The sequence below is a fragment of the Gorilla gorilla genome, chromosome 2, assembly GCF_029281585.2.
Source record: "Gorilla gorilla gorilla isolate KB3781 chromosome 2, NHGRI_mGorGor1-v2.1_pri, whole genome shotgun sequence".
In the NCBI taxonomy this organism is placed as follows: Eukaryota; Metazoa; Chordata; class Mammalia; order Primates; family Hominidae; genus Gorilla; species Gorilla gorilla.
Window position 1 is genome coordinate 95860287 of NC_086017.1, and position 26467 is coordinate 95886753.

The 26467-nt window shown below is 35.4% G+C and overlaps 1 protein-coding gene across 6 annotated transcripts in view; it reads left to right on the forward strand.

The window, feature by feature from the left end:
- CADM2 (cell adhesion molecule 2) overlaps window positions 1-26467 on the forward strand; it is a 1108555-nt gene that overhangs the window by 838304 nt on the left and 243784 nt on the right. For all 6 annotated transcript variants that reach the window (XM_019024501.4, XM_019024502.4, XM_019024500.4 and 3 more), the window contains one exon: window positions 670-819. In XM_019024501.4, the coding sequence (XP_018880046.1) occupies window positions 670-819 (150 nt within the window). The remainder of the gene's footprint in view (window positions 1-669; window positions 820-26467) is intronic.

The following is a 26467-nucleotide window of genomic DNA, read 5'->3' on the forward strand; positions in this document are numbered from 1 at the left end:
TACAGAAAGGAACAAAGGAACAAAGAAGAGTATTAACCTGTATCACCTAGGATTAATAATTTAAAGTTTGAATGGATATTCTACACTTTTTAAAGAGTACTCCCACAGTTTTACACAATACATTTTGTATTTCTAAGAAGAGCTAAATCTACAAGAAAACCTAGTTAAGTGGGATTCTTTTTTTATTTCCTTTATCAGAAATTGAATCTAAAGTTTGAGTATCCATATTTCAAAAACTTTATTCAGGATTACAAAAGCTACCAGGGAAATATTTTATGTTTACTGCTTTAGAGAGTTCAACTCATCCAAAATTATTTCAGTGCTTTATCTTCAACAATGACCAAGTTTAGTACCGTATTAACTAATGCAAAGCCTAGGGAAAGTAATAATTATAATATTACTATTTGAATATAAATCTTTATGTATGCCTAGGACAAAAAAAGTTTCCTAGAACTTGTAGGGAGTACAAAGGAGTTTTAATTATATGTCAGTGCTGTTGTTCTCTGAGGATTTTCAATTATTTTTCTGTCTCTTGTAATATATAGTTTTGTTGTTATTTGGTTGTTTTAAATTTTATTTTGCATGAGAAGTTAAGACCAGTGTAGATCTTGGGCAGTTAATCATTTTATGACTTTCATTTAATCAACATTTTCTTTAATCCCCTTTTAGGCAGCCAAGGGCAGTTTCCACTAACACAGAATGTAACCGTTGTTGAAGGCGGAACTGCAATTTTGACCTGCAGGGTTGATCAAAATGATAACACCTCCCTCCAGTGGTCAAATCCAGCTCAACAGACTCTGTACTTTGACGACAAGAAAGGTGAATACATTTTCTTTCAAATGTTTTAATCGTATTCTAAAATATCCTAATTACAATAAATTTATTTTTCTGAGATGATTCAAATTATTCCTTTTGATTACCAAACTGCTGCTGCTTGTATTTAAACATGTTAAATATTAAATACTTTAGTTTGCAAGTCATAAACACCAAAGATAACCTATGTCAACTTTTTAATAAAATAAACACTCATAATTCTGTTTCAAAAATAGTTTTATGCCTTCTCTTAACAACCATTTCCTGTCTAGGTACCATATTTTCTCACTCTTGTAGCTATGTTGTGTATAGTTTGAGTTTTTTTCTTTCTCCTGATAATATAATATGATTTTTATGGAAATTAGGTTTATATATTTGGAAGATGCAATATGATTTTGGAAAGTTTAATGATTTTATTTTCATGACTTTGCTCTGAAAGTAAGAATTGTAAAAATGATTCACATAATGTTGAAGTATTTCATGTTTCCAAAATAAACTGAAATTAAGTAAGAAGCTGTATTTTTTAAAGTTGAATTGGACTTCATTAACTAATTTCAGCTTCTTACTGGATAATAGATTTTGATTAAACATTCCAGAGAAAAAAGGAAATTCATGTTACGTAATCCAAGCAAACAACTAAAAATGCACACAAATGTCTAAGCCTTCATCCATTATTAGATGAAAAAGTGAATCCATAACTGTAATGAAAATATGAGACTGTTGCTTAAGATACATGTATATTATATAGGAAATAAATAACAATTTATATATTAGCTATTCTTATTCTTAAAATTAGCTATTAGTCTTAATATATTTTTTAATGAATCTGTATAGGTAATTGTAAGATAACTTCAAATCAGCTCCATTTAAACAATTAAAATATCACATACAGTCTAATAAATGTGCTCAGTCCACCTTTAATATGTATTCATTATATTTTGTTCATTTTTACAATTTTTCTTCTTTGATGTCCTCTAGATTTAAAATGAAATCTTTAGTTTGTTTTAAATATTAAATATATAATGAAGGACTGATGAAGCATCTAATTCATTTATTTGATAAATATTTATTGAGAGTCCCTTTGTACCAGGCATTAAAATTAGGGAGCAGGAAGTTCATAGTGTCTGCCTTTTTAGGGAATACAGTGTAGTGGAGGAGACAGACAATAAAGAAACATGCAAATGAAATACATTTTATCGTACATTAAAAGGGGACAAGTGCTATGCAGAAAAATGAACCAGGGATAAAGGAACTGTTAGGGTCCTCCAGGGAGACAAAACGAAGAAACAGACAGATAGATAGATAGATAAATAGATAGATAGATAGATAGATAGATAGATAGATAGATCAATTGATCGATATTTATTTTAATAAATTGGCTCAACTAATTTTGGGGTCTGGCAAGTTTGAAAAATGCAGGGCAGGCTGGTAGGCTGGAGACCCAAAGAGACTCTGTTGCAGCTCATGTCCAGAGGCAGCATCAGGGAGAATTTCTTCTTCCTTAGGGTACTTAGAGGACTTCAGACTTTCTCATAAAGCCTTCCACTGATTGAGTGTGTCCTGTCCACATTATGGAGAATAATCTGCTTTACTCAAAGTCTACTATTTTAAATGTTAAACTCATCTAAAAAAATACCTTCACAGAAACATCTAGATGATTGTTTAACCAAACATCTGGGAACAGTGGCGCAGTCATATTGACATTTAATATAAAATTATTGACATATTGACAGTTAATATAAAATTTACTGTCATGGACGGTTAATACCTAATGCTCAAGTAGAACTTTATTATTTAGAAAGAGATTTAATTTGCAGTTTTAGTTTTCTTTCCAACAAATGAAGTTCTACTAGTTTAAAAAAATTAAATGCATACACAAAGTCACTCATAGAGATTAAACAATCTCTTTTTGCTTTTCGTATTAATTGATTACAAATATTAGTAAATAAATATTTAAAGTGTATGCTCAAATATAAGGTGGTGCCAATTTTAAGGACATGTCTCATTTGCTTGAAACTATGATGCAAAAGAAAATGTTCTAGAAAAAAATAGACTTTTAGAAATGTTCATTACGAAACTAAATATATTATTATATTAGTTAATTTGTCAACTTGATTATACATACATATTTAAAGTAATATGGAAAAATATTAATTTATAAATATTACTTTTTTCCATCCCTGTGTTTAATGAAGTAATCTTGCTTATTAGCAGTTTTTGAAAGCATAGCACACTATCAACAACAAATTTGTCCCAAGCAGCAACTATAAACTTTTATAACATTAGAACATTTTTTGTTGTTGTTCATTCATCCCACAGGTGTATAATGACAATCTCCACTTTATAACAACACTTGTACTGCTTTTTAAGGAGATTTTTAAGAGTCATGTTTACAGTGACATCTCCAATCGTGAGGTCAAATCCTCAGGCACAAAGACAAAATCGATATGAAATGCCCTTGCCTCCACTTTTAGTGATTCTATAAGCTATCCTCTAAAAAACATCTAAAACTAGAAAACTAGAATTGATTTGGGATATTTCAAGCTAATATATCTTTCCTGGAGAAAACAGAGAGCAACTTGCCATAAAAGATTTGCAAAGACTTGAATATAATGCAACCTCCTCTTTTCTGAGGGATAATTATGAGGAGAAAAAAAGTCATGCCATATTTGGGAAATATGGTAATATATTCCTGCATCTTTACACTGCCTTGAAATAATAAATACACCAGTTCTATGAATTGTTGAAGTATGCACTTTTTTTTTGGTTTTGTTTTGGGACAGGGTCTCATTTTGTTGCTCAGGGAGTTCAGTGGCACGATCTTGGCTCACTGCATCCTCTGCTTCCTCGGCTCCAGCAATTCTCCTGCCTCAGCCTCCTGATTAGCTGAGAGTACAGGCATGTGCCACCATGCCCAGCTAATTTTTTTTTTGTATTTTTTGTGTAGACTGGGTTTCACCATGTTATCCAGGCTAGGCTGCAACTCCTGAGCTCAAGCAATCCTCCTGCCTTGGCCTCTCAAAGTTCTGGGATTACAGGCATGAGCCACCGTGCCGGGCCAGGACTGACTTTACTTAATTTTCCATTCCCAGATGCTGTAATAGCTTAGTTAGATTGGAGAAAAGCCTATGTATGTGTTTGTGTTTGTAGTATGATAGGTTTCTGTTTTTGATACTATGCTTTTTTCTAACTCTATTGTGGTTCTAAATGTCAGTTGCAGTAAAACAACAGAGAGCATTGAAGAAAGAACTCCTTTGGCAATCTAACATATCTATTCCCTCATATGTCAGTGCTTCAATTTCCTTCTTCTTTTTTTTTCTTTTTTTGTCCTCACTATCTGTTCCCAAGAGTGGTTCAATTTCTATGTGATATCTTAGTTGAAGGGATTCTTGGACAGCAATGCCTACCAAATGCAAGAGTTTGAAATTAAAAGCATTTTAAAAGATTCCATATTACAATTTTCCACACATCATCTTTTAATCTGCACTTACCTGTCTAACTCTCACCAATTTTAAGGCTTGTCTTGAGCAAGCAAGCATTCCAAGTTATACCAGAGCCTAAGTGAAGAAAGTGAGCATGAGTTAGACTAGAGTAACGCATGCTTGTTTTACTAGTGAAGACTGCACATGAGAGCAAGAGAGAAAAGGGAAGGAATGGGTTGTCTGTGTCATTGATTATACCATCTCCTGCAGGTGGCTGCTACTGTTAAAGCTGCATCTATAGCCTCACTCTTCTTTCTGTCTCAGATTGTGCTGCCAGTGGTTCTTAGCCGTAGCTGCACAGTAAAATCACTTAGGGGATTTTCAAACACAGTCTTCCAGTGGTATGCAGTATCAGAATATTTTAATTATATCTCAAATGATTAGAAAATGCAGCTGTGATTGAGACACTTGGGTTTAGGCAAGTCAACTCTCTGAAGAGTTCTGCACCCCTGAGCTTGGATTTCTGTATTGATAAATGTTACTGAGCATGGAAGGAAGAAAAGAAGTGAGGGAGGGCGGGAGGGAGGGAGGGAAGGAGGGAGGAAGGAAGGAAGGAAAGAAGGAAGGAAGGAAGGAAGGAAGGAAGGAAGGAAGGATTTCTGTATTGATAAATGTTACTGAGCATGGAAGGAAGAAAAGAATGGAAGGGAGGAAGGGAGGAAGGACAAACTGCTCAGAAAAAGAACAAGTGCTGATCACTGCCTCACAACCATTACTACTGCTACTATGAGCTCCGAGAGGCATCCCGTAGCATTTCATGCTACCTGGAAATGTAAGTTTCCAAGGGTCCTGGCTATGAACGAGAAATTCAGGATGGCAGCCCACATGTCATGTTAGAGTTGGAAAAGCCTTGTTTACATGAATTTAATAACTGAATAAAAACATGCTGTGAGTGGTCAGTTGAATCAAGTAAAGGAGAATTAGGCTGAACCCCCTTTCCTAGGGGTCTCTGTCAGTGACTTTAAATGTGAATATTCATGTAATCCTAGCCACTTGGGAGGCTGAGGCATGAGCATTGCTTGAACCCAGGAGCCGGAGGTTGCAGTGAGCCGAGATCACGCTACTGCACTCCAGCCTGGGTGATAGAGTGAGGCTCTGTCTCAAAAACAAAACAAAACAAACAAACAAACAAACAAAAAGTGAATATTCAGGAATCACTTCCCCGGGGAGATAGGAATCTAGTGGGGGAATTGGCTAAGGTGAAACTAATACTGTCATATTTCTCACTGAGGTAAAATAAAGATGAAGGCAGCAAATTCAAGCTTTTACAACTTTTTTGCCATGTTTAATGTGATCAGTAGCTTGTGTCCATTGATAAATGGAAAAAATAAGACCAAACAATCAAGGATATTTCTTCACAGACATTCAGCTAATGTCTGATAGTGAAGAACTTTGAATCCAGGTGTAGCTTTTGCCTTGATTTTAACTGAAATATTCCTGAGAGCAATGGCATTTGGACGCCATTTCATTTTAAATGTAACCTGGGCAGCCTCTGCCATTGATCTGGGCAGCTTACTTTTGTTAAAGAGCAGCATGTCATTTCAAACTATTGAAGATATACATAGATTAAGACAGAAGGGCCAGGCATGGTAGCTCACACCTGTAATCCCAACACTTTGGGAGGCTGTGGCAGGCGGATCACCTGAAGTCAGGAGTTTGAGACCAGCCTGGCCAACATGACGAAAAACCATCTCTACTAAAAATACAAAAATTATCTGGGCGTGGTGGCGGATGCCAATAACCCCAGCTACTTGGGAGGCTGAGGCAGGAGAATCACTTGAACCGTGGAGGCAGAGGTTGCAGTGAACTGAGATTGTACCATTGCTCTCCAGCCTAGGCATCAAGAGTGAAACTCCGCCTCAAAAAAAAAAAAAAAGACAAAAAGACAAAAAGACAGAAGAATATATTATAATCAGCATTGTCCAAGAGAACATTCCATGATGATGGGAATATTCCATATCTGGGCTGAACTGAACAATTCAGTTGTCATGTGTAGATATTTAAATTTAAATTAATAAAAATAGAGTAAAATTTAAAAATTTGGTTTCTGCCACACTAGCCATATTTCAAGTACTCAATATCCTCCCATGCCCAGCACTTACTGTTTTGGAAAGCACAATTCTAGATTCTGATTCACTCATCAGATGTCATAATAGACCTTGTCCAGTTCCAGCCTTGGGTAGTAGAATATGTTATTTCTAACTGAGAAAGCCCTTAGGCTATCATAAAAACATGCATCAAATATTCAATAAATGATTTTTTTTTTTTTTACCATTTAAATTGTACAGCTTTCAGGGGGACATTGTGGCACAGGAGGCAGAGAGTCAGATCTGAATTTAAATTCTGCCTTTGACACCAACCAGCAGGGTAATAAAAGGTGTTCATTGACACCCCATTACTCGTGGTTGGACCAGAACTGTATTTTAACGAGTTCCCTGTCTGCCTTGTGTGCACCCAAAAATCAGAAATCATTAGCCTACAAAGTCGAAATTCAATTACAATTCCACTTCATTTCTGTACAGCCTAAGTATGAAGTCTTTTTCTATAATACTTAAGGATCTGCAAAAACTAAATAGAAAATAAGAATCAAGAGGAAAATTTATAGATCCTTATGGGTCAGAGAGACCTAGAATAGATGTAGCTAAGGCAACATTCACTTGTTATAATCCTCTTCTCTTTCTTTTTACACAAATCTTAGCACCTCTGTTATAAATAGTTGATAAGCATTTGGAATAGAGTGGGTATAGGGAGACAGAGCAAGTGGGGAGTAGAGGTCATTGAAACACCACATAAATGCTGTGTGGTATTGGCAATGGAAAAAAAATCAATTAGATCATAGTGTCTGTTTCTCTGCAGGTGCAGAAAAAAAAAACAATTGAAGTAGCACAATCTGATCACTTAATGCTCAGGAAAGAACACTTCAATTCCTTCCTATTATTGACAAAAATACTTTGAACAAGCATCTCCAGGAGCCCATAACACACACATTCAACAGATACATCTCTGTGAGCTTGTATGTGTTTTTATATAAAAATGTAAAATACATGACTTTTTTTGTGATTTTCTTCTCAATATTTCTACTTTTAAATTTTTTTAATAATCCTTAAAAATTTCCTAGAGAAATCAAAATAAAAATTTACTAAAGACATAGCTTTAAATCATTGGTGTTAATTAGCCAATTATTCTAATAATTTTACACTAATACTGGGAACAATGGAAGAGGAAAAACATGAGTAAATTGTCCTAAAACTAAGACCGATAAAGAGAAGAAAAATGAGATGAACCAGAATTGGAGGTACAGGTTCTCCTGGCTCTGTGCCAATCCATGCCACCTGACTGTATATCTCCACAACTGCTATCAATCAACTTGACAGGCTTTATTAAAGATTAACTGAGTAAAACAGGTGTTGCATTTGGCTACTATTACTTTTCTTTGTTTTCTTTTAAAAATGCAGCTATTATATATCTGTACAATAAACATGTGAAATTAATAATGATAGCTTATAGTTATACAGTAAAGTTGTTAGATAACTTTCAGCCTGTTTACCTTTTCTCTTTGAGTTCTCAACAATACTATACAGTAGGCATTCCTATTTTATATGTAAAGATACTGAGGTTTACATATTTAAATAACTTGAGTAGTAAATGACAAAGCAATGAAGAGACTTGAGTTTTCTGGCCAGGTGAGGTGGCTCACACCTGTAATCCCAGCACTTTGGGAGGCTGAGGCGGGTGGACCACTTGAGGTCAGGAGTTTGAAACAAGCCTGGCCAACATGGTGAAACCCCATCTCCACTAAAAATACAAAAATTAGCCGGGTGTGGTGGCATGCACCTGTAATCCCAGCTACTCGGGAGTCTGAAGCAAGAGAATTGCTTGAACCCAGGAGGCAGAGGTTGCAGTGAACCAATATAGCCTGGGCAACACAGCAAGACCCTGTCTCAAAAAAAAAGAGAAACTTGAGTTTTCTTACAAGTCTAATTCACTTTGTGTTTCATTATGCTGAAAAAGACTTCATTTTCTCTCTTCCTTCCTTCCTTCCTTCCTTCCTTCCTTCCTTCCTTCCTTCCTTCCTTCCTTCCCTCCCTCCCTCCCTCCCTCCCTCCCTCCCTCCTCCCTCCCTCCCTCCCTCCCTCTCTCTCTCTCTCTCTTTCTTTCTTTCTGTGGGAATTATAGTTTCTGGTTCTGTATTTCAAAGTCACTCTTTCTGATTGATCTCTTCAAAACATCTTATCTCATATTTAAACCCTACCACACCACAATATTCTCATATGTATTAGTAAATTTCCTAGCAAGTGCATGCATATTGAACCGTGTTCCCCTTAGGAATTAAATGGTACATTGGAGTTAAAGAAGAATAAACGGGCCAATAATGGAGATAACAGGCATAATTAAGGAAACTAGCCAAAATGATGCAACACCCAGAAAGTAGCGACAGTAGGAGAACATCCTACTTTGGTGTCTGTAAGAAAAATAAAATTAACTAAAGTTACAGTTATGGGAGAAGGCTTCTGGTTAAGAGCTATGACTGGCTGAGAAGGGATAGATGTATGAAAATATGTAAATTGACATCTCTTTTCTCCCAACCTCTGTTCTCTTGTCAATTCCTTCTGTGGGCTGATCACAGATGAAAACCATAGGTCAAGGGATCCTGAGTAGCTTAGTCTTCTAAGGTAAAGAGCATGGATCTGGTAGATGAACAGAAAGGAAAAAGTATGGCATATCATGCGTACACAGAGATTTCTACATACCCAATTTTCAGTTAAGATAATTCCATTGAAAATCTTGGGTTATTTTATGCTTGCAACTACCTTCAGTTGCATTGCTTCTTTGGGAAGATATTTAATACATATGTTAAAGTATATGCTCATAGAATTCTGTTTTTTTTTTTTTTTTTTTTTTTTTTTTGGAGAGTAAGTCTCACTTCATCACCCAGGCTGGAGTGCAGTGGTGCTATGTTGCTATGTTGGCTCACTGCAACCTCTGCTTCCCAGGTTCAGGTGATTCTCCTGCCTCAGCCTCCCCAGTAGCTGGAACTATACATGTGCACCACCATATCCGGCTAATTTTTGTATTTTTAGTAGAGAAGAGGTTTCACCATGTTGACCACGCTGGTCTCGAACTCCTGACCTCAAGAGATCCGCCTGCCTCGGCCTCCCCAAGTGCTGGGATTACAGGCGTGAACCACCATGCCTGGCCTTATAGCTTTCTTAAAGAATTTACTTCTACTTTTGCTAAAGATGAAGCCATTATTGGAAATTCTCTAAACATAAAGAAAATCTTCAGTTGTGGATTGTATAATTATTACATTTACTTCTTTAGGCCTGTGCATTTTGAGTCCAGCAATTTTAAATAATGATAATATATGCTATAAATTTTGGCAGTTACATGAATAACAACATGTTAAGGTATAAGCATCAAGACTGAAATGTTGACATTCAAAGCAACATATGCATGCCTAAATTGTTTCCACAAATTTTAATTTTTGGACATCAAAATCAGGATAATTTCCATATTTGATATTATATTTTAGAGAAATTATATGCCTACTTTTGATAATACTTTCTGCAATGTTTTTTGAAATCAAAGTGACATTTTCTACAAATAAGTGCTGATGACCAGGCAAAAATGACCAAATTCTTGAATTAAGTCCTTTTAAAAGTTATTGGCCATTGTTGTTTGTAAACATATATTTTACTAAAACCCTACTAAAAGAAAAATTATTTTAACAAACACTGAACAGTTTTATTCTGCCCTCTAATGATTAATTTATGTATTATTTTACCATTCAACAAATATTTACTGATCATCTACTGTGTGATGGAACTGTGCTAGGTTGTTTGCAGTTATCGCAGCTCGCTGATGTTTGAGAAGCCTATTTCATGTTGAATAGAGCAGCTTTAAAGAAAGCTTGTTCTGATGAAAATTTGGGTTCCATTATCTTTTAATCATGTGTGTTTCTGGGTACATATTTTGTAAGTACATTTATAAGTTGGCAAAACATACAGAATTAGCACATGGTCAACAATGATTGCAATGACTTTAAATCATCTGGGAGTATCATTTTAGACGGTTGTGGCAATAGAAGTGGGATGATGAACTGGCTAGACTCAGACTGAGTAGAGAGTCACCACCATTGTGTATATATTTTCCTCTCTCAAAACAAAGGAATAAACAATACAAAGAGTGACCAGTTTCCTGGAAAATGCCTTGATGGTTGTTTTTTTTTTTTTTTTTTTTTTTTTTTTTTTTTTTGTGATACTTTAGATTCCCCATTTTGAGCATTAGTAGGTTTTAAGGAAGGCAGGCTTCACTAAACAAGTGTCAATCTGTGCACATCTAAGCATATTTGATAGTTGAAAGATTTCCAAGTCACACTTTCAGTTCAACTGCATGGATATCTATAAAATATTGCTATGCCCTGGGAACTATGCTGGGCATTGAGAATACTAAAATAAATAAAATATGGATTTTGGCTCAAGTGTCAAGTTGTCAGGTACCATCTATATACGGGTGTGGTGGAAGGGATACAGGGCAAGGGAAATTATTAAGTCAAGCAATCTGCAGGTAGGTATCTGTAATTCTACTTGTTGCATAATAAACTATTCCAGGAGAAGCAAAATGAGTAAGTAATCGATAAAATTATCTTTCATGAGCCTAGAAAAAAATAATTCGACTTGAAAATATTCATGACTGAAAACAGGCTTTTTTGATAAAGTGAATTCCTTTAAAGTAATTATAACTGAACTATGTACCATTTGTCAAATATAAAGAGTACTGCACCGGGGCCTGATTTCTTGGTGACATACTGATTTCTGGTGACATAGTGTCTCCATGTTGAATAGACTTTTAATCAGGATCAGCACAGGCACCATGAGAATTTAAGATATTCTAACATTCTTTTTTAAATTTTTTAATTTTATTTTTTTATTACTTTGTGTTCTGGGGCATATGTGCAGAACATGCAGTTTTGTTACATAGGTATACACGTGCCATGGTGATTTGCTGCACACATCAACCCATCACCTACATTAAGTATTTCTACTAATGCTATCCCTCCCCTATACCCCCACACCCTGACAGGCCTCAGTGTGTGATGTTCCCCTCCCTGTGTCCATGTGTTCTCCTTGTTCAACTACCACTTATGAGTGAGAACATGTGGTGTTTGGTTTTCCGTTCTTGTGACAATTTGGTGAAAATGATGGTTTCCAGTTTCATCCATGTCCCTGCAAACGACATGAACTCATCCTTTTTTATCGCTTCATAGTGTTCCATGGTGTATGTACCACATTTTCTTTATCCAGTCTATCATTGATGGACATTTGGGTTGGTTCCAAGTCTTTGCTACTGTGAATAGTGCTGCAATAAACATATGTGTGCATGCGTCTTTATAGTAGAATAATTTATAATCCTTTGGGTATATACCCAGTAATGGGATTGCTAGGTCCAATGGTATTTCTAGTTCTAGATCCTTGAGGAATCACCACACTGTCTTCCACAATGGTTGAACTAATTTACACTCCCACCAACAGTGTAAAAGCATTCCTATTTCTCCACATCCTCTCCAGCATCTGTTGTTTTCTGACTTTTGAATGATCGCCATTCTAACTGGCGTGTGATGGTATCTCACTGTGGTTTTGATTTGCATTTTTCTAATGACCAGTGATGATAAGCTTTTTTTCATGTTTGTTGGCTGCATAAATGTCTTCTTTTGAGAAGTGTCTGTTTATACGCTTTGCCCACTTTTTGATGGGGTTGTTTGTTTTTTTCTTATAAATTTGTTTAAGTTCTTTTAGATTCTGGATGTTAGCCCTTTGTCAGAAGGATAGATTGCAAAAATTTCCTACCATTCTGTAGGGTGCCTGATTATAGTTTCTTTTGCTGTGCAGAAGTTCTTTAGTTTAATTAGATCCCATTTGTCAGTTTTGGCTTTTGTTGCCATTGTTTTTGTGCTTTACACATGAAGTCTTTGCTCATGCAGTATGTCCTGAATGGTATTGTTCAGGTTATCTTCTAGGGTTTTTATGGTTTTAGGTCTTACATTTAAGTATTTAATTCATCTTGAGTTGTTTTTGTATAAGGTGTAGGGAAGGGGTCCAGTTTCAGTTTTCTGTATGTGGCTAGTCAGTTTTCCCAACACCATTTATTAAATATGGAATCTTTTCCCCATTGCTTGTTTGTGTCAGGTGTGTCAAAGATCAGATGGTTGTGGATATGTGGTGTTATTTCTGAGGCCTCTGTTCCGTTCCATTGGTCTATATATCTGTTTTGGTACTACTACCTTGCTGTATTGGTTACTGTAGCCTTGTAATATAGTTTGAAGTCAGGTAGCGTGATGCCTCCAGCTTTGTTCTTTTTACTTAGGATAGTCTTGGCTATGTGGGCTCTTTTTTGGTTCCATATGAAGTTTAAAGAATTTTTTTTTTCTAATTCTGTGAAGAAAGTCAGTGGTAGGTTGATGGGGATAGCATTGAATCTATAAAATTACTTTGGGCAGTATGGCCATTTTCTCCATATTGATTCTTCCTATCCATGAGCATGGAATGTTTTTTCATTTGTTTGTGTCCTCTCTTATTTCCTTGAGCATGATTTGTAGTTCTCCTTGAAGAGGTCCTTCATATACCTTATATGTTTTATTCCTAGTTATTTTATTTTCTTAGTAGCAACTGTGAATGGGAGTTCACTCATGATTTGGTCTCTGTTTGTATGTTATTGATGTATAGGAATGCTTGTGATTTTTGCACATTGATTTTGCACTAAATGCCCACAAGAGAAAGCAGGAAAGATCTAAAATTGACACCCTAACATAAAAATTCAAAGAACTAGAGAAGCAATAGCAAACAAATTCAAAAACTAGCAGAAGACAAAAAAGAACTAAGATTAGAGCAGAACTGAAGGAGACAGAGACAGAAAAACCCTTCAAAAAATCAATGAATCCAGGATCTGGTTTTTTGAAAAGATCAACAAAACAGATAGACTGCTAGCCAGACTAATAAAGAAGAAAAGAGAGAAGAATCAAATAGACGCAATAAAAAATGATATAGGAAATATCACCACTGATCCCACAGAAATACCATCTAACATCAGAGAATACTATAGAAATGGTAGTTCTATAGAATTCTATAGAATATTCTATTCTATAGTATTCTATTCAAATGTATAGCCTATAGTGTTCTATAGAATATAGAATATTCTATAGAATACTTCTATACAAACTTCTATTCTATAGTATTCTATAGAATATAGAATATTCTACCTATGCAGGTATATAGAATATTCTATAGAATACTATAGAAATACAAACTACCATCAGAGAATACTATAAACACCTCTATGCAAATAAACTAGAAAACCTAGGAGAAATCGATAAATTCCTGGACACATACACCCTCCCAAGTCTAAACCAGGAAGAAGTCGAATCCCTGAATAGACCAATAACAATTTGTGAAATTGAGGCAGTAATGGATAGCCTACACACTGAAAAAGTCCAGAACCAGACAGATTCACAGCCGAATTCTACAAGGGGTACAAAAAGGAGCTGGTACCATTCCTTCTGAAAGTATTCCAAACAATAGAAAAAGAGGGAATCCTCCCTAACTCATTTTATGAGGCCAGCATCATCCTGATACCAAAACCTGGCAGAGACACAGCAAAAAAGGAAAATGTCAGGCCAATATCCCTGATGAACATCGATGCGAAAATCCTCAATAAAATACTGGCAAACCGAATCCAGCAGCACATCAAAAAGCTTATCCACCATGATCAAGTCGGCTTCATACTTGGGATGCAAGGCTGGTTCAACATACACAAATCACTAAATGTAATCCATCTCATAAACAGAACCCAAGACAAAAACCACATGTTTATCTCAATAGATGCAAAAAAGATCTTTGACAAAATTCAACAGCTCTTCATGCTAAAAAATTTCAATAAACTATGTATTGATAGAACATATCTCAACATAATAAGAGCTATTTATGACAAACCCACAGCCAATATCATACTGAATGGGCAGAAGGTGGAAGCATTCCCTTTGAAAACCAGTGCAAGACAAGGTTGGCCTCTCTCACCACTCCTATTCAACATAGTACTGGAAGTTCTGGCCCGGACAATGAGGCAAGAGAAAGACATAAAGGGTATTCAGTTAGGAAAAGAGGAAGTCAAATTGTCTCTGTTTGCAGATGACATGATTGTATATTTAGAAAACCTCATCATCTCAGCCTGAAATCTCCGTAAGCTGATAAGCAACTTTAGCAAAGTTCAGGATACAAGATATTCTAATATTCTGAAAGTAAATTTCAAAATAGCATTATTATTATAATTCCTTAGTATGTATAAGAAAATCTTAACAATATCAAAAAACGACTTGTGTATAACAGCCAAATTCAATTCTATTTGTAAGCACATAATTTTGACCCATACCAACAAAATCTATTTTTGATAAGATGTATAATTTAAAGTTTACTGTTTAACTTTTACCGTTTTTCCTGTTCTGTGTTTTTCTTAATAATTTGCATCAGACTTTTATAGAGTGATGCCCTCCCCTATAGTGAATCTGTATTTTGGAAATTGAGCTTTTTTTTTTTTTCCTTTTTTTAGTTTGAGGCAGGTGTAAACTTAGCTCTAGAGCACCAATCTAAAGGTTATTATACTTAAAAACTTAGAGGCCACTGTATTTTTCTGTTCCAGTTTCAACATTCCAGGAGAGAGAAATAGATTGGTTCAGCTTATAATAGGTGCCTCTACTGTGCTTTGAGTTATAGGCAGGAGTGTGTGTACCCTGAGCCAGGAAATAACTATAATTTATAATCTACAATGTACAGTCTCCAGTGTAAATTGTCTGCAATCAATGATGATCCTAATAAATGGTCTTGATGTATAGATTCTATGCAGGGTATTTTCTTTTAATAGAATAAATACTTTATGAAAATAATTTTAACATCAAGTACAAAATGAATGAGAAACCTCTATTTTTCAAATATCGTTTTTCAAATATCATTACCTGGCCATCCATACAAAATACTACAGCTTTTAATATCAAAAGGCTTTTTTACAAGTAAACTTGGAAATAATGACTGAAGTACACAAAAATATAAACGAAAAGGGACAAAAACACACACAGCGACTCGCTAAGGCAATACTAATTACAAAATATTAAATTATGAATTTATTGTGGTTATATGTTAAATAATATTAGCTACTTTTCAATGTATTCACTTGATTTTCTTCAGTTATTTTTCTGTATTTATAAATACTAAATGTTTTTTCATCCTCTCTTCAGGAAATATTTCTTTGCTATTCATACAAAATAATACAATTTAGAAATACCTACTTCTAAATAAATATTTGTAATGTGCCATTTTAAATTGTGTGAGCATGAAAATTACAAATTAGATTAGGTATTCTACATTTCCTGATTTATTATTTCCCTGCAGGCTCTTGTGAGCCACCCTTGGAAACAGCAGTAAGCAAGCATTTTGCAGCTCTGGTGAAATGTAGGAGGTAGCGTTATTTTAGTACCAAAGTGTGGGTATTTTTAAGAATCAAGTCTCCTGGTTTTACACCTCTTTATGCTGAGACTAGCAAGTGGACTGAAGTACAAATGGAAAGTAGGGAGGTGAAATACTGAGTGATTGCTTTGAGTGTTCCATATCACTCACTTTCACATTTTAGAAAGAAGGGTAGTAGTTTAGAAAGAATAGCAGCAGTGCAAATCTATACATAATATATTGCATTTGGACTTTCAAAGTCCCATCAAATACACATAGTCCACCCTTCTTTTAATGGTGAAAACTGCACTCAGTGAGATTGAATGGGCTATTTCTAAATAGTGAATTTTGATAAAAATATTGTCTGGGTATTGATAACAATGTTCTCCTGTGGGGATGATGATCAGTTGTCACTTATTTATTTCTTTGCAACTTAAAATCTAACCTCAGGACCTTCTGCAAACATTAGTTAGTTGTTCAAAATTTATAAACTTGGTAGTCAGGATAGCTGCACTTGAATCACAGTTCCATCGTGGATTTGTGTGTGATCTTGAACCGACCTTGACTGATTGCATAAGCTAATCTCAGTTCCAGCTTGTAAACCTTCTTGAGGTGGAGCTTGCAGTGAGCCGAGACTACACCACTGCACTCCAGCCTCGGTGACAGAGCGAGACTCCCTCTCAAAAACAAATAAACAAACAAAAAAACCTTCTTGAGGACAATGAGTTTTGAAAGGCCACCTTGTCTCATGTCTCGGTGTGTAGGCTGAAACTCTTTTTAGAATGTGTTTTGAGATTTTTGAAACATTGGAAAATAAATATTACATTAAACAAAATTCAAAGCAAAACAAATCATAAGCCTACCATTTAAGGTCTTAAGCAGTTTCTATCTAACAGAAAGTTGAGATCTTATATACTCCTTTTAGAACAAAAATGGCTGTGTTGTGGGCAAATACCTGAACTGGGCCTTTTAGTCAATCAGACATAAGGCAAAGACCCTGTGTTCTTAGTGCTGTAACTACATTGAGGGTAACAATGAAATGGAGATTTCTAATTTGGAGATTCAATGGCTACTCTAAAGGATTTGGGGGAAAGACCTAAGTGAGGGGGAAATAATTTAAGAGAAAAGGAAGAGTTCACTCCTTCCTTTCCTGACTCTGTTACTTTTCATGTTGAGTGTGGGCTCTTGTGGTGAGAAATGTATGAAAGAGGCTCTCCCACCTGCAGGGCTGCCTCTGAGTCTGTGCGACAAACAGCAGCATAAAGTGAGAGGGCCAAGCCAGCACTGGTGCTTGACACTGGCAGCTACTTATACTGGCAGCTACTTTTACTTTGTTACCTTCTGTGTGTTGACTGGGTATCTAGCAAACCAAAATGTGCATTTCTATTTTGTTTATTACCTCCTCACTAAATACTCTCTCACTAGTTCAAATAGTGTTTTGTAACTTCTTTATCAACTCATTAAGTGATTCTGTATTATCTATAAATAATTTTACTTCTGCCATTGAATAGCCCTAGCTATTATCTTTTATCTTAGCACATTCATCACAGTATAAATTCTTTTAAAGTTAGAATACTGAAAAAAGGAAATCAGTATCTGAACAGCTATAGAAAGAGAAGCTTTGAGGAAAGAGAGGTGAAAGAAAGATAAAAATGATTTTAGCAGCTAAGGTGTGACATCATGATGGCCTGGAACAGAGCATGAGCTAAGAAAACAGAGAAAGAATGCATATTAATCAAGGTTCTCCAGAGGGACAGAACTAATAGGATAGACGTATATGTGAAAGGGAGTTTATGAAGGAGAATTGACTCACATGATCACCACATGAAGTCCCATGATGGTCATCTGCAAGGTGAGGAGCAAGGAAGCCAGTGGTGGCTCAGTCTGAGTCCCAAAGCCTCAAAAGTAGGGAAGCTGACAGTGCAGCCTTCAGTCTGCGACCAAAGGCCCCAGAACCCCTGGCAAACCACTGGTGTAAGTCCAAGGGTCTGAAAGTCAAAGAACCTAGAGTCTGATGTTCAAGGGCAGGAAGCATTCCCCATGGGAAGAAGATGAAAGCCAGAAGACTCAGCAAGCCAGCTTCTTCCACCTTTTCCTGCCTGCTTTGTTCTAGTGGCGCTGGCAGCAGATTGGATGGTGCCCACCCACATTGAGAGTGGGTCTTCCTCTCCCAGTCCACTGACTCAAAGGTTAATCTCCTCTGGCAACACCCTCACAGCCACACCCAGAAAACAACAATACTTTGCATCCTTCAATCCAATCAGGTTGACACAATATTAACCATCACAGAATATATATGAAAAGTTTTAAGGCAAGAAATTTACTGGGCTTTGTGATATAGTTAAGCAACAAAAAACTAATTCCCAATTTTCAAACTAGGAGCAATTTTTAGTCTAATTTTGAGTAGTCATGCAATTGATTACATTATTAAAAGATCTTAAAGCTCCCTACCATCCATTTATGGTAGAGAAGATGTCATCAAGGAAATTAATTATAATTCTGAGTTTGTATGGAATCCTAAGTTTACAGATTCAAAAGAAATTAATAGCCATATTAATTCACTATATCATTACAGTTTGATGTTATATGCATGACAGTAATTAAGATTCATTTATTCATTCAGTAACAATTATTAAACTGCTTTTTGCAGTTTTTCTAGGTGCTTGAGATTTATCAGAGGACAAAACAGGTAAAACTCTGCCTTCATGCAACTTACTCTCAGACGGGAAGAAACTGATCATAAACAAAATAAATGAGTGAACATACAGTTTGTCTGAGAGTGAAAAATTCTGTGAAGAAACAAAACTTGGGGAAGAGAGATAAGAAATGCTATTTTAAATAAATGTGAGAGAAAGCTTCATGAAGGTGACATTGCAGCAGACACTCATATGAGGACAGAGAGGTAGAAGTGTCATGTCTCATCCTTTAGAAGGATAGTGAGCCAAGCAGAGAAGCAGCCAGAAGTAAAGACACTCTGAGCATGTTGAAAGAAGAGCTCAGCCAGCGTGAGCAGACCAAAGTGGATAAGAAGAATAGAGGAGAGGAAGGCAGAGGTAGTGGGATGAGGAGAGTGATCAAGCGGGCCTTGTCAGCCATAGAATAATTCTGAATTTTTCTCAGATTGAGATGAGAAACGAGCAGAGAGTGTTGATCATGGGAGTGAGATGATCCTATAAACATTTTCACAGTAACACTCAGGCTGTTATCAGAAAAGTAGACTATGGGGCAGGGAGAGAGGATCAGAAGCAGGGAGACCAATTAGAGAGCTATTGCATTAATCCAAGCAAAAGATGAAGTTGGTTTGGATCACAGTTAGCAATGAGGATGATGAGAATAGATGGAATGTTCTGTGTATTTGAAAGTAGAGCAAATAGGACTAGCTGATGGCAAGAATGTGAGGTTGAAGAGTGAAAGAGGAGTCATGGATGATTTCATGGCTTTTGACTTGAACACTTGAAATAACAAACTTGAGATGGAGAAGCTTGCAGGAGGTGAAGGTGGTGATTGTTTTGTGGGAAGGTTTGGATTTGTCCTTTTGAGCTTATTAAACATACAAGAGGAGGTTACATGATAGCCAATTGGGTATATGAGTCTGGAGTCCAGAGACAAGCAAGTTAAAGATCTTAAATACAGAGTAGATATGTATTATCAGGCTTGATGGCTTAAGAAGATCTAGGGAAAAGGAGTCCAAGGACTGAGTTCTAGGATCCATCAGTAACAACAGGTTAAGCAGGTGAGGGGGAGACAGCACTTGAATCATGAATTTAAATACTCTTTTTATTCTTAAAAATGTTTACAAAAAGAGCTTTCCAAATATTGTGACATTTGACTTGCAGAATTCTACTTCCGAAAAGCAGCGATAAAACTACGTTGGCTATTATTTGTCCTGCAGTTTACAAGTTGCAAGAGTTTTGACTTTCATTATCATCCTTTGATGAGTACCTATCCTTATTATACAAATCCAGAAAAAAATAATTCTATTGTGGTTCTCTGCATACAATATGATTCCTCACGCTTGCGTTTGGAGATGAAGTTTTCTCCTTCAAGCATGCTTTACCTTGTCTTGTTCAGCCTCAGAATCCCATATAGCAAGACAAGAAAGCTTTGCCCTCTTTTCCAGGAAGACAGTTAGCAAGAACAGGGAGGGCAGGATCAGACATCAGTCATCTTGCTAGGGAAATGGCATTTACCTCTAGGCCACCAGAGGGCAGGGCATCAATCCCTCATCTGTCCTGGGTATCTGCAGAAGCCTCTAAGAACACCTGCAAGTTATTTTGAGTCTAGATCACCCACTTTCTACTCTTACTCATATCACTGAAGAAAACAAAGTGGAAACAACCAGAACCAAAGCAAAATGCTCCCTAAATCCTAGTCCTCCTTTAGCTTAATCTAATTTTTTTCCTGGGACTAGAAAGAAAGGGGGCTGTTTTTGTTGCATACACAAGAAGTTAGGGTATACGCTTTGTATACATCAGACTGTATCAGGAACTGTTTTATCTTCTATGCAACAAGCATTTTTCTGAACAAGGTCTAGGTGTGGAGCTGCAATGGTGATCATGACAAACTAACCTTATTCATGGAACTTCGTCAGTACTTCTCAAATCATTTTTGAGGGCCATTTTTCTCTATATATCAAGCACAAATAATGCTTTTGTAATGTACAATAAAATGAATTACTATAAAACAAAATAATAAGGCATTCAAAATGCAAGTTTCAGCTTATTATTAGGTTCTGCAAATATAACATAAAAAATAAAAATGTATGTATTTGTTGAGTGTGGATATATTGGGAATAATATAGATAATAATTATTATGCTTATAATTTTTTGTTATTCTGGAATTAGAACTAAACACAAAGTTATGAGAGAAACAGTAATTTTTCATATTAAATGTCTATATGCATATTTAGAATGAACATCATATACATCAAATATTTACATTTTCATGTGGCACATACTTGGTTGTGGCTTATTAATTTATATAATCCCTTTGGATTGGTTACAGCATTTCTTGCTGGGAATAATGTATAATCTGAACTGTTTCCATTCTTTGTATTAACATCAGTTATAGTAGAGAAATGAATCTTAGAGAAATACATTGGCAGTAATGGAAGAAGAGATTTTGAAGCAATTTCAGCAAGTTTAGGATATTTATTTTACAATTTTATCAGGGCCAGGTGTGGTGGCTCATGCCTGTAATCCCAGCACTTTGGGAGGCCGAGGCAGGCAGATCACTTGAGGTCAGGAGTTCGAGACCAGCCTGGCCAACATGATGAAACCCCGTCTCTACTAAAAATACAAAAATTATCCAGGCATGGTGATGTATGCTTGAAATCCCAGCTACTTGGGAGGCTAAGGCAGAGGAATTGCTTGCACCTGGGGGGCGCAGTTTGCAATGATCTGAGATCACGCTACTGCACTCCAGCCTAGGCGACAGAGCGAAACTCCATCTCAAATAAATAAATAAAATAAAATAAAATAAAATAAAATAAAATAAAATTGTATCCAAAAAAGGCAAATTTTACCACATTTTCAAAAATTCATCTTCAGTCCTGCATTAGTAGCCTGCTCCAGTATTTATCCTGTAAACTTATAGTTAAATACATTTTTATGAAAGAAATCAATTCAGGATCCATGAATTTTCATAGGTGGATCTTATGTGACAAAATATAAATTCAAAATGTTCTATCAGTGTTCTAAAATGGTCTACGATAACTTTTCCCAAATGTGCGATATCAAGATCATCACTTTTTCACTGATTATTGTACTTAATTTATGAATCATGTCATAAATAATTATAGAAACTCTATTATTCTAAGCTTCTAACTTTTGCTTGGTCCTTTGATCTTACCTGCCATTGCAAAGCATGTTGCATTCATTCCTTGCAATCAGTAGAAAGATCTTTAAAGATACCAAATATATAAGATAAGTGAAGGCTGGCTGTCCAGCCTACATATTTAAAACTTTGGAATGGGCTAGTTTCTTATCTTGTATAAATAAATGTTTTTTGTTGTTCAGATATTCTCAAGAATTTTCCCATGTGTAAACTTGGTGTCTCAACATGCAGTATAGGTGCTATAATCAACATCTGTGTTATTACATAATAAAGATAACAATTTTGTATTTAATGAATTAGCTTTTACATACATAAATCACAAATTTTATGAAATAGCTAAGAACCCTGATATTCAGCTGATACTTCTATTGTGCACTAAGGTTTTCTTGATGAAGGAAGCAGTACCTTGGTTTATGGTCTATATGAACTCCTTAATCAGACTACATCAAAATATTTCCCTGCCATGGTTGCTTGCCAGTCTACTTCCAGAAAACAAACAAACAAAAACAAACCACAAACCGCATTACTGATTTCTAAGCATTTTTCTCAATGTGTGTATTTATCTCTTTGCTGGTGAGTAATAAACTGTTGTGGACTGGCAGTTTGAGGAGCACTGTTATGTAGAAAGTAGAGATAATGTCTACTTTGCAGAGTTGTTGTTAAGATTATCCATAATCTTCACAAAGTGTCTATCAAATATTATCACAGACATTTAATTTACGAGAGCTATTAGTTTGCATTGTACAATTATTTTTCATTTTAAGCAAATCTATAGTACAAAGAGAATAAGTAACAGACTGTATCTGAACTAAAAAAGTGGATGACCTTGTAGAGAAATTTATCTGTCTGTTTATAGCTATGCGTCAACATTTCGGTATATAAAGATACAGGTATGTAAGTATAATAGAGTATCTCCTGCAAGAAAAACTAACAAATTGTTAAAGAGTGGTCAATACATAGGCAGAAAAATTACAGCCCATCCGCGAGATTAGAGAAAAAACAAAACAAAACTCAAAACAGGAGATGAATTTAGAGATTGCTTCAAAAGGTGACAGAACAAGTTACTACAGTATGAGACAGTGCTAAAAGCTTTCTATGCATTTCGCTGTTGTAATTTTATTCTGGGACGTTTTTCACCCAATCAAAACGTACTAGAGAAATAGTGGATAGTTTATTTTACTTGAGGATGCTTAAAAAGCACTAACTCATGTTGTACTCACAATGGAGATACTGCTATGCACATTTTACATACAAGAATATTGAAGCAGAGAGAAACTTAGTAATTTGTTTAAGTTGCAATGTCCTTGGTGGTGCAAGGATACTAAGCAGTCTGACGTCACTCATAGCCTTTGCTCATCCATGGTTTAGAGTGCTGTGTCATGGATAGTAAATGGGAGCTTAAAATGGAAAAGTTAGTGTAAACTTGTGTGGGAAAGAAAATGGATAGAGTTTTTTTTTTTTTTTTTTTTTAAGAAAAAACAAAAAACCTCAAGGTGAGTGCACAGTGCACAAAGTGCTGTGAAAGGTTATGGAGGTAAAGAGGTATGACTCTCTTGTCATTGGGAGGTCTAGCTGGCACTGTTGTCTCTGAGGAATTAGAGCTACTTGTAAGGCAGAGAACCAAGTGTGCAATCAGGGTGGAGTCTCTTCATTCGTGGGTTAAGTCTAAAGAGCACATGGAAAGGGAAAATCACTTGTAATGTTTAAATTGTTCAAAAGTCCCTAAAATTGCCCCCAAGCATGAGAAGTACATCCCATATGTCATTTCACCTTCTGGGTGTTTATTTGCTCGCTGAGTGGAGTGGCAGTCTATCCTGTATGGAGCAAGGTCAGGTACTTCATCTGAGAAGCAGTAAGGATGCAAACTAAGAAGTGGAGAAGAAGGAAATAAAAGGCAGCTGTGAAAAAACTAAAATTTTAAAATTTATATTGGCAATAAACTGGTTGAATGTATAATCAGGGAAGACTTGAGTAGGGGTTAATGATAACCAATGATGACTTAGTTCTCAAAGCTCTGTGAATGTGATGCCCAAAATGGAATGAAGGACTTCGGGTGGAGGAGATAAATGTGAGGAGAAGGGTTAAAATGATAAAAACAGAGAATAATGAATTTTGGAAAGGAAAAGTAATTTATATTGAAAAATAATAATATGCATACACAAATGCATGTATTATATAAATTGAGGTACAGTTGATCTAAGCATCTGAGAACAACATAAAACTGATAAACATTTAAAGTACAATTACCGTGAGAGTGTGTAGTCAGATCACAGTAGAAAACACATGGCACCATCAAAAGGTTCAAGTTTAGAGGGCTTAATGAAGATACTATATTACAAAGATGTGGGAAGGCTTAAAGGAACTAACAAAAGATGAATAGCTCATGGACCAGAAAAGGTGAGGAGGTATTACTTACTATCCCTAAGGCTGACATGGCATGTGGCTTCAGCTGTAATCAAAACGTGCAGCCACTACCAGAGCCCAAATAAGTATTCCACCTTACTTTTCTACCCTACAATATGCTGCCATTGCCTTTCTTTGGCTGAGCCTAATTGTAAGCCAGAGGACAGGGGTGCTGGGAAAATGCATTCCATAAGGGTCAGTTGCTCAAGAAATAGTGTAGCCCATATAGAGTGCAGGGGATGAAAATGGCAGAATCTGACATAGCCACTATGAGTAACAAAACTATTCTCTGAATAATATTAAAGGGCTATCTGTAGGATTTGGAATACATATTTTATTTTATATTTTCTAAATTAACTTTGTTTTTTAGTCACTGTGTACCGATTTTTTAAAAATTTTATGACAGCCACTTTTTAAAAATTTCAGTAGCTTTTGGGGTACAAATGGTTTTTGTTTACATGGATGAATTTTATATTGGTGAATTCTGAGATTTTAGTACCTGTCATCTGAGCTGTGTGTATAAATGTTTTCAAATACTAGGTCAGGGATGAATTCTTACTGTTAATGCTTTAATCCTTTTTAGATGTTTTCTTTGTTCTCCATAAATGTAGATTGTATTGAAAATAATTTTGAGTATAAACTATTTCATTTAATAATTGTTATGTTTTACAATTTCAGTAATAACTCTGAAAGTAAAATAATCTAGCAAGGAGATTAGTTTTGTAATTGTATCATGACAGTATAATTGTTGACCTTTTATATCATCACATACTTTTATAGAAATTGAGCATAATTTTTAAAACAGCGTTCTCATTCTGATATGACTCATTTATTATATATTTTTCAAGTACATTATCAATCACTTTACTTGGAGCATTCTGCGATACCAATGAGTTAATCATGGCATATGTGCAATTACTGGCATGTGTTACTCTTTACTTTTTGTGTAAAGCTGCCCACTGTATTATTTAATGAAAAAATGCACTTATCCTTAATCATTACTTTGCACTCAACTTCCATTAAAACAATGACAAATCAGACATTCACATTTCAATCATTAAAATAACAGTAATGAATTATTTTCCTGGTAGTAGGGTTTTTATGGTTGTTTTTCTTAAAATGAATTTTTTATCACCTTTTTTATGGTTAGCATAGATGCAAATGATAGAGATTGTTTTAATAGGCAGAAGTTAAGAGAAAGTGTGAAATACTTCCTCACTTGCAAGATGAAAAGATTCTCCCTACAGTTACCAAATGATAGTGGGGAAATGAAGGATAAGGGGCGGAGAAGAATAAACATTTTTCTTTGAATTGAACCATGGGGAATTTCTGGAAGATTTACAACCATATTGATTCATTGATTACTCAGGTGGCAGAAAGATATTCTCAGTGTGTGCTCCCTTTTCCTAATGAAAAAGACTATTAGCCCACCTCAAAATGTATATTAAAAGTTTTATTTTTGTTAAATGGAGAGCTCTGTTTAACCCATTTGCAGAATCGGGCCTCTACTTGAAAACAGCAATCACTTTTGAAGAAATATCACTGCAATTACAAATCAAGTGGAAGTTAGAATAGATATAATGCTGTTATATTCTGATTACAAGATAAATGTAGTTAGGAACTATTGAGTTCTTTGTGGTCCAGAAATTATGTAGAAAATTCTAATTTTACTGTTACCCAAATTGACCCCAAAATGGATGGTCACATATGCAGGCTAGAAACTGAATCAAGGATGCTGAAAAGCACCATTAATACTGCCTTTTTCAATGACCTTAAAGAGAGGGTATTAAGAAAATCACACTAGGTTTCATTAAGATGAATAAAATTGAACATTTAAGTAAAGGAATAATCATTTTTGAACAACATAATATGAAAATATATGACCATAAAATCTTGATAGCTCTCTAGCAGTGCTTGTAGAAATTGCAGTCTCTTTTCAAATGTTATAGTAGGTGGCAACTCAGTAGAAAATTATAATAGCTGTCAAAATTCTTGTACATTTTATAAAATATGCATTTTGTTACTTTTTCAGGTGCTTGTAGTAATGTATATACACTGTGTTGCATAGTGCGGTGTGTAGATCCATAGAGACAGTATGTTTTCTCTAGTATCAAATAACTTGACAAGGAAATTATAAAATTCTTTAGAAATTCAAGTGATTCTCAGTAAATTAAGCAATGGGGGATTATTCTATTTATGGAAAGCTTAATCATTTTCTATCTCTTTTATTATTTTAGAAATTCCATTTCTTTTATTGTGTAGGAATCAGACCAGAGGCTACTAGAGAGACAACTGATTAGAAAAGTTCATGAGAAAGGTTTCAAAAGGAAAATCTTCCTGAGGCTTATTTTCATATAAGTCTTTAGAAAGAACAGTAATGCTGCTGTGCTGTATTTTTCCCTAATGTATTGTTTTTAACTCATAAAAATTTTTCTCTCATATTT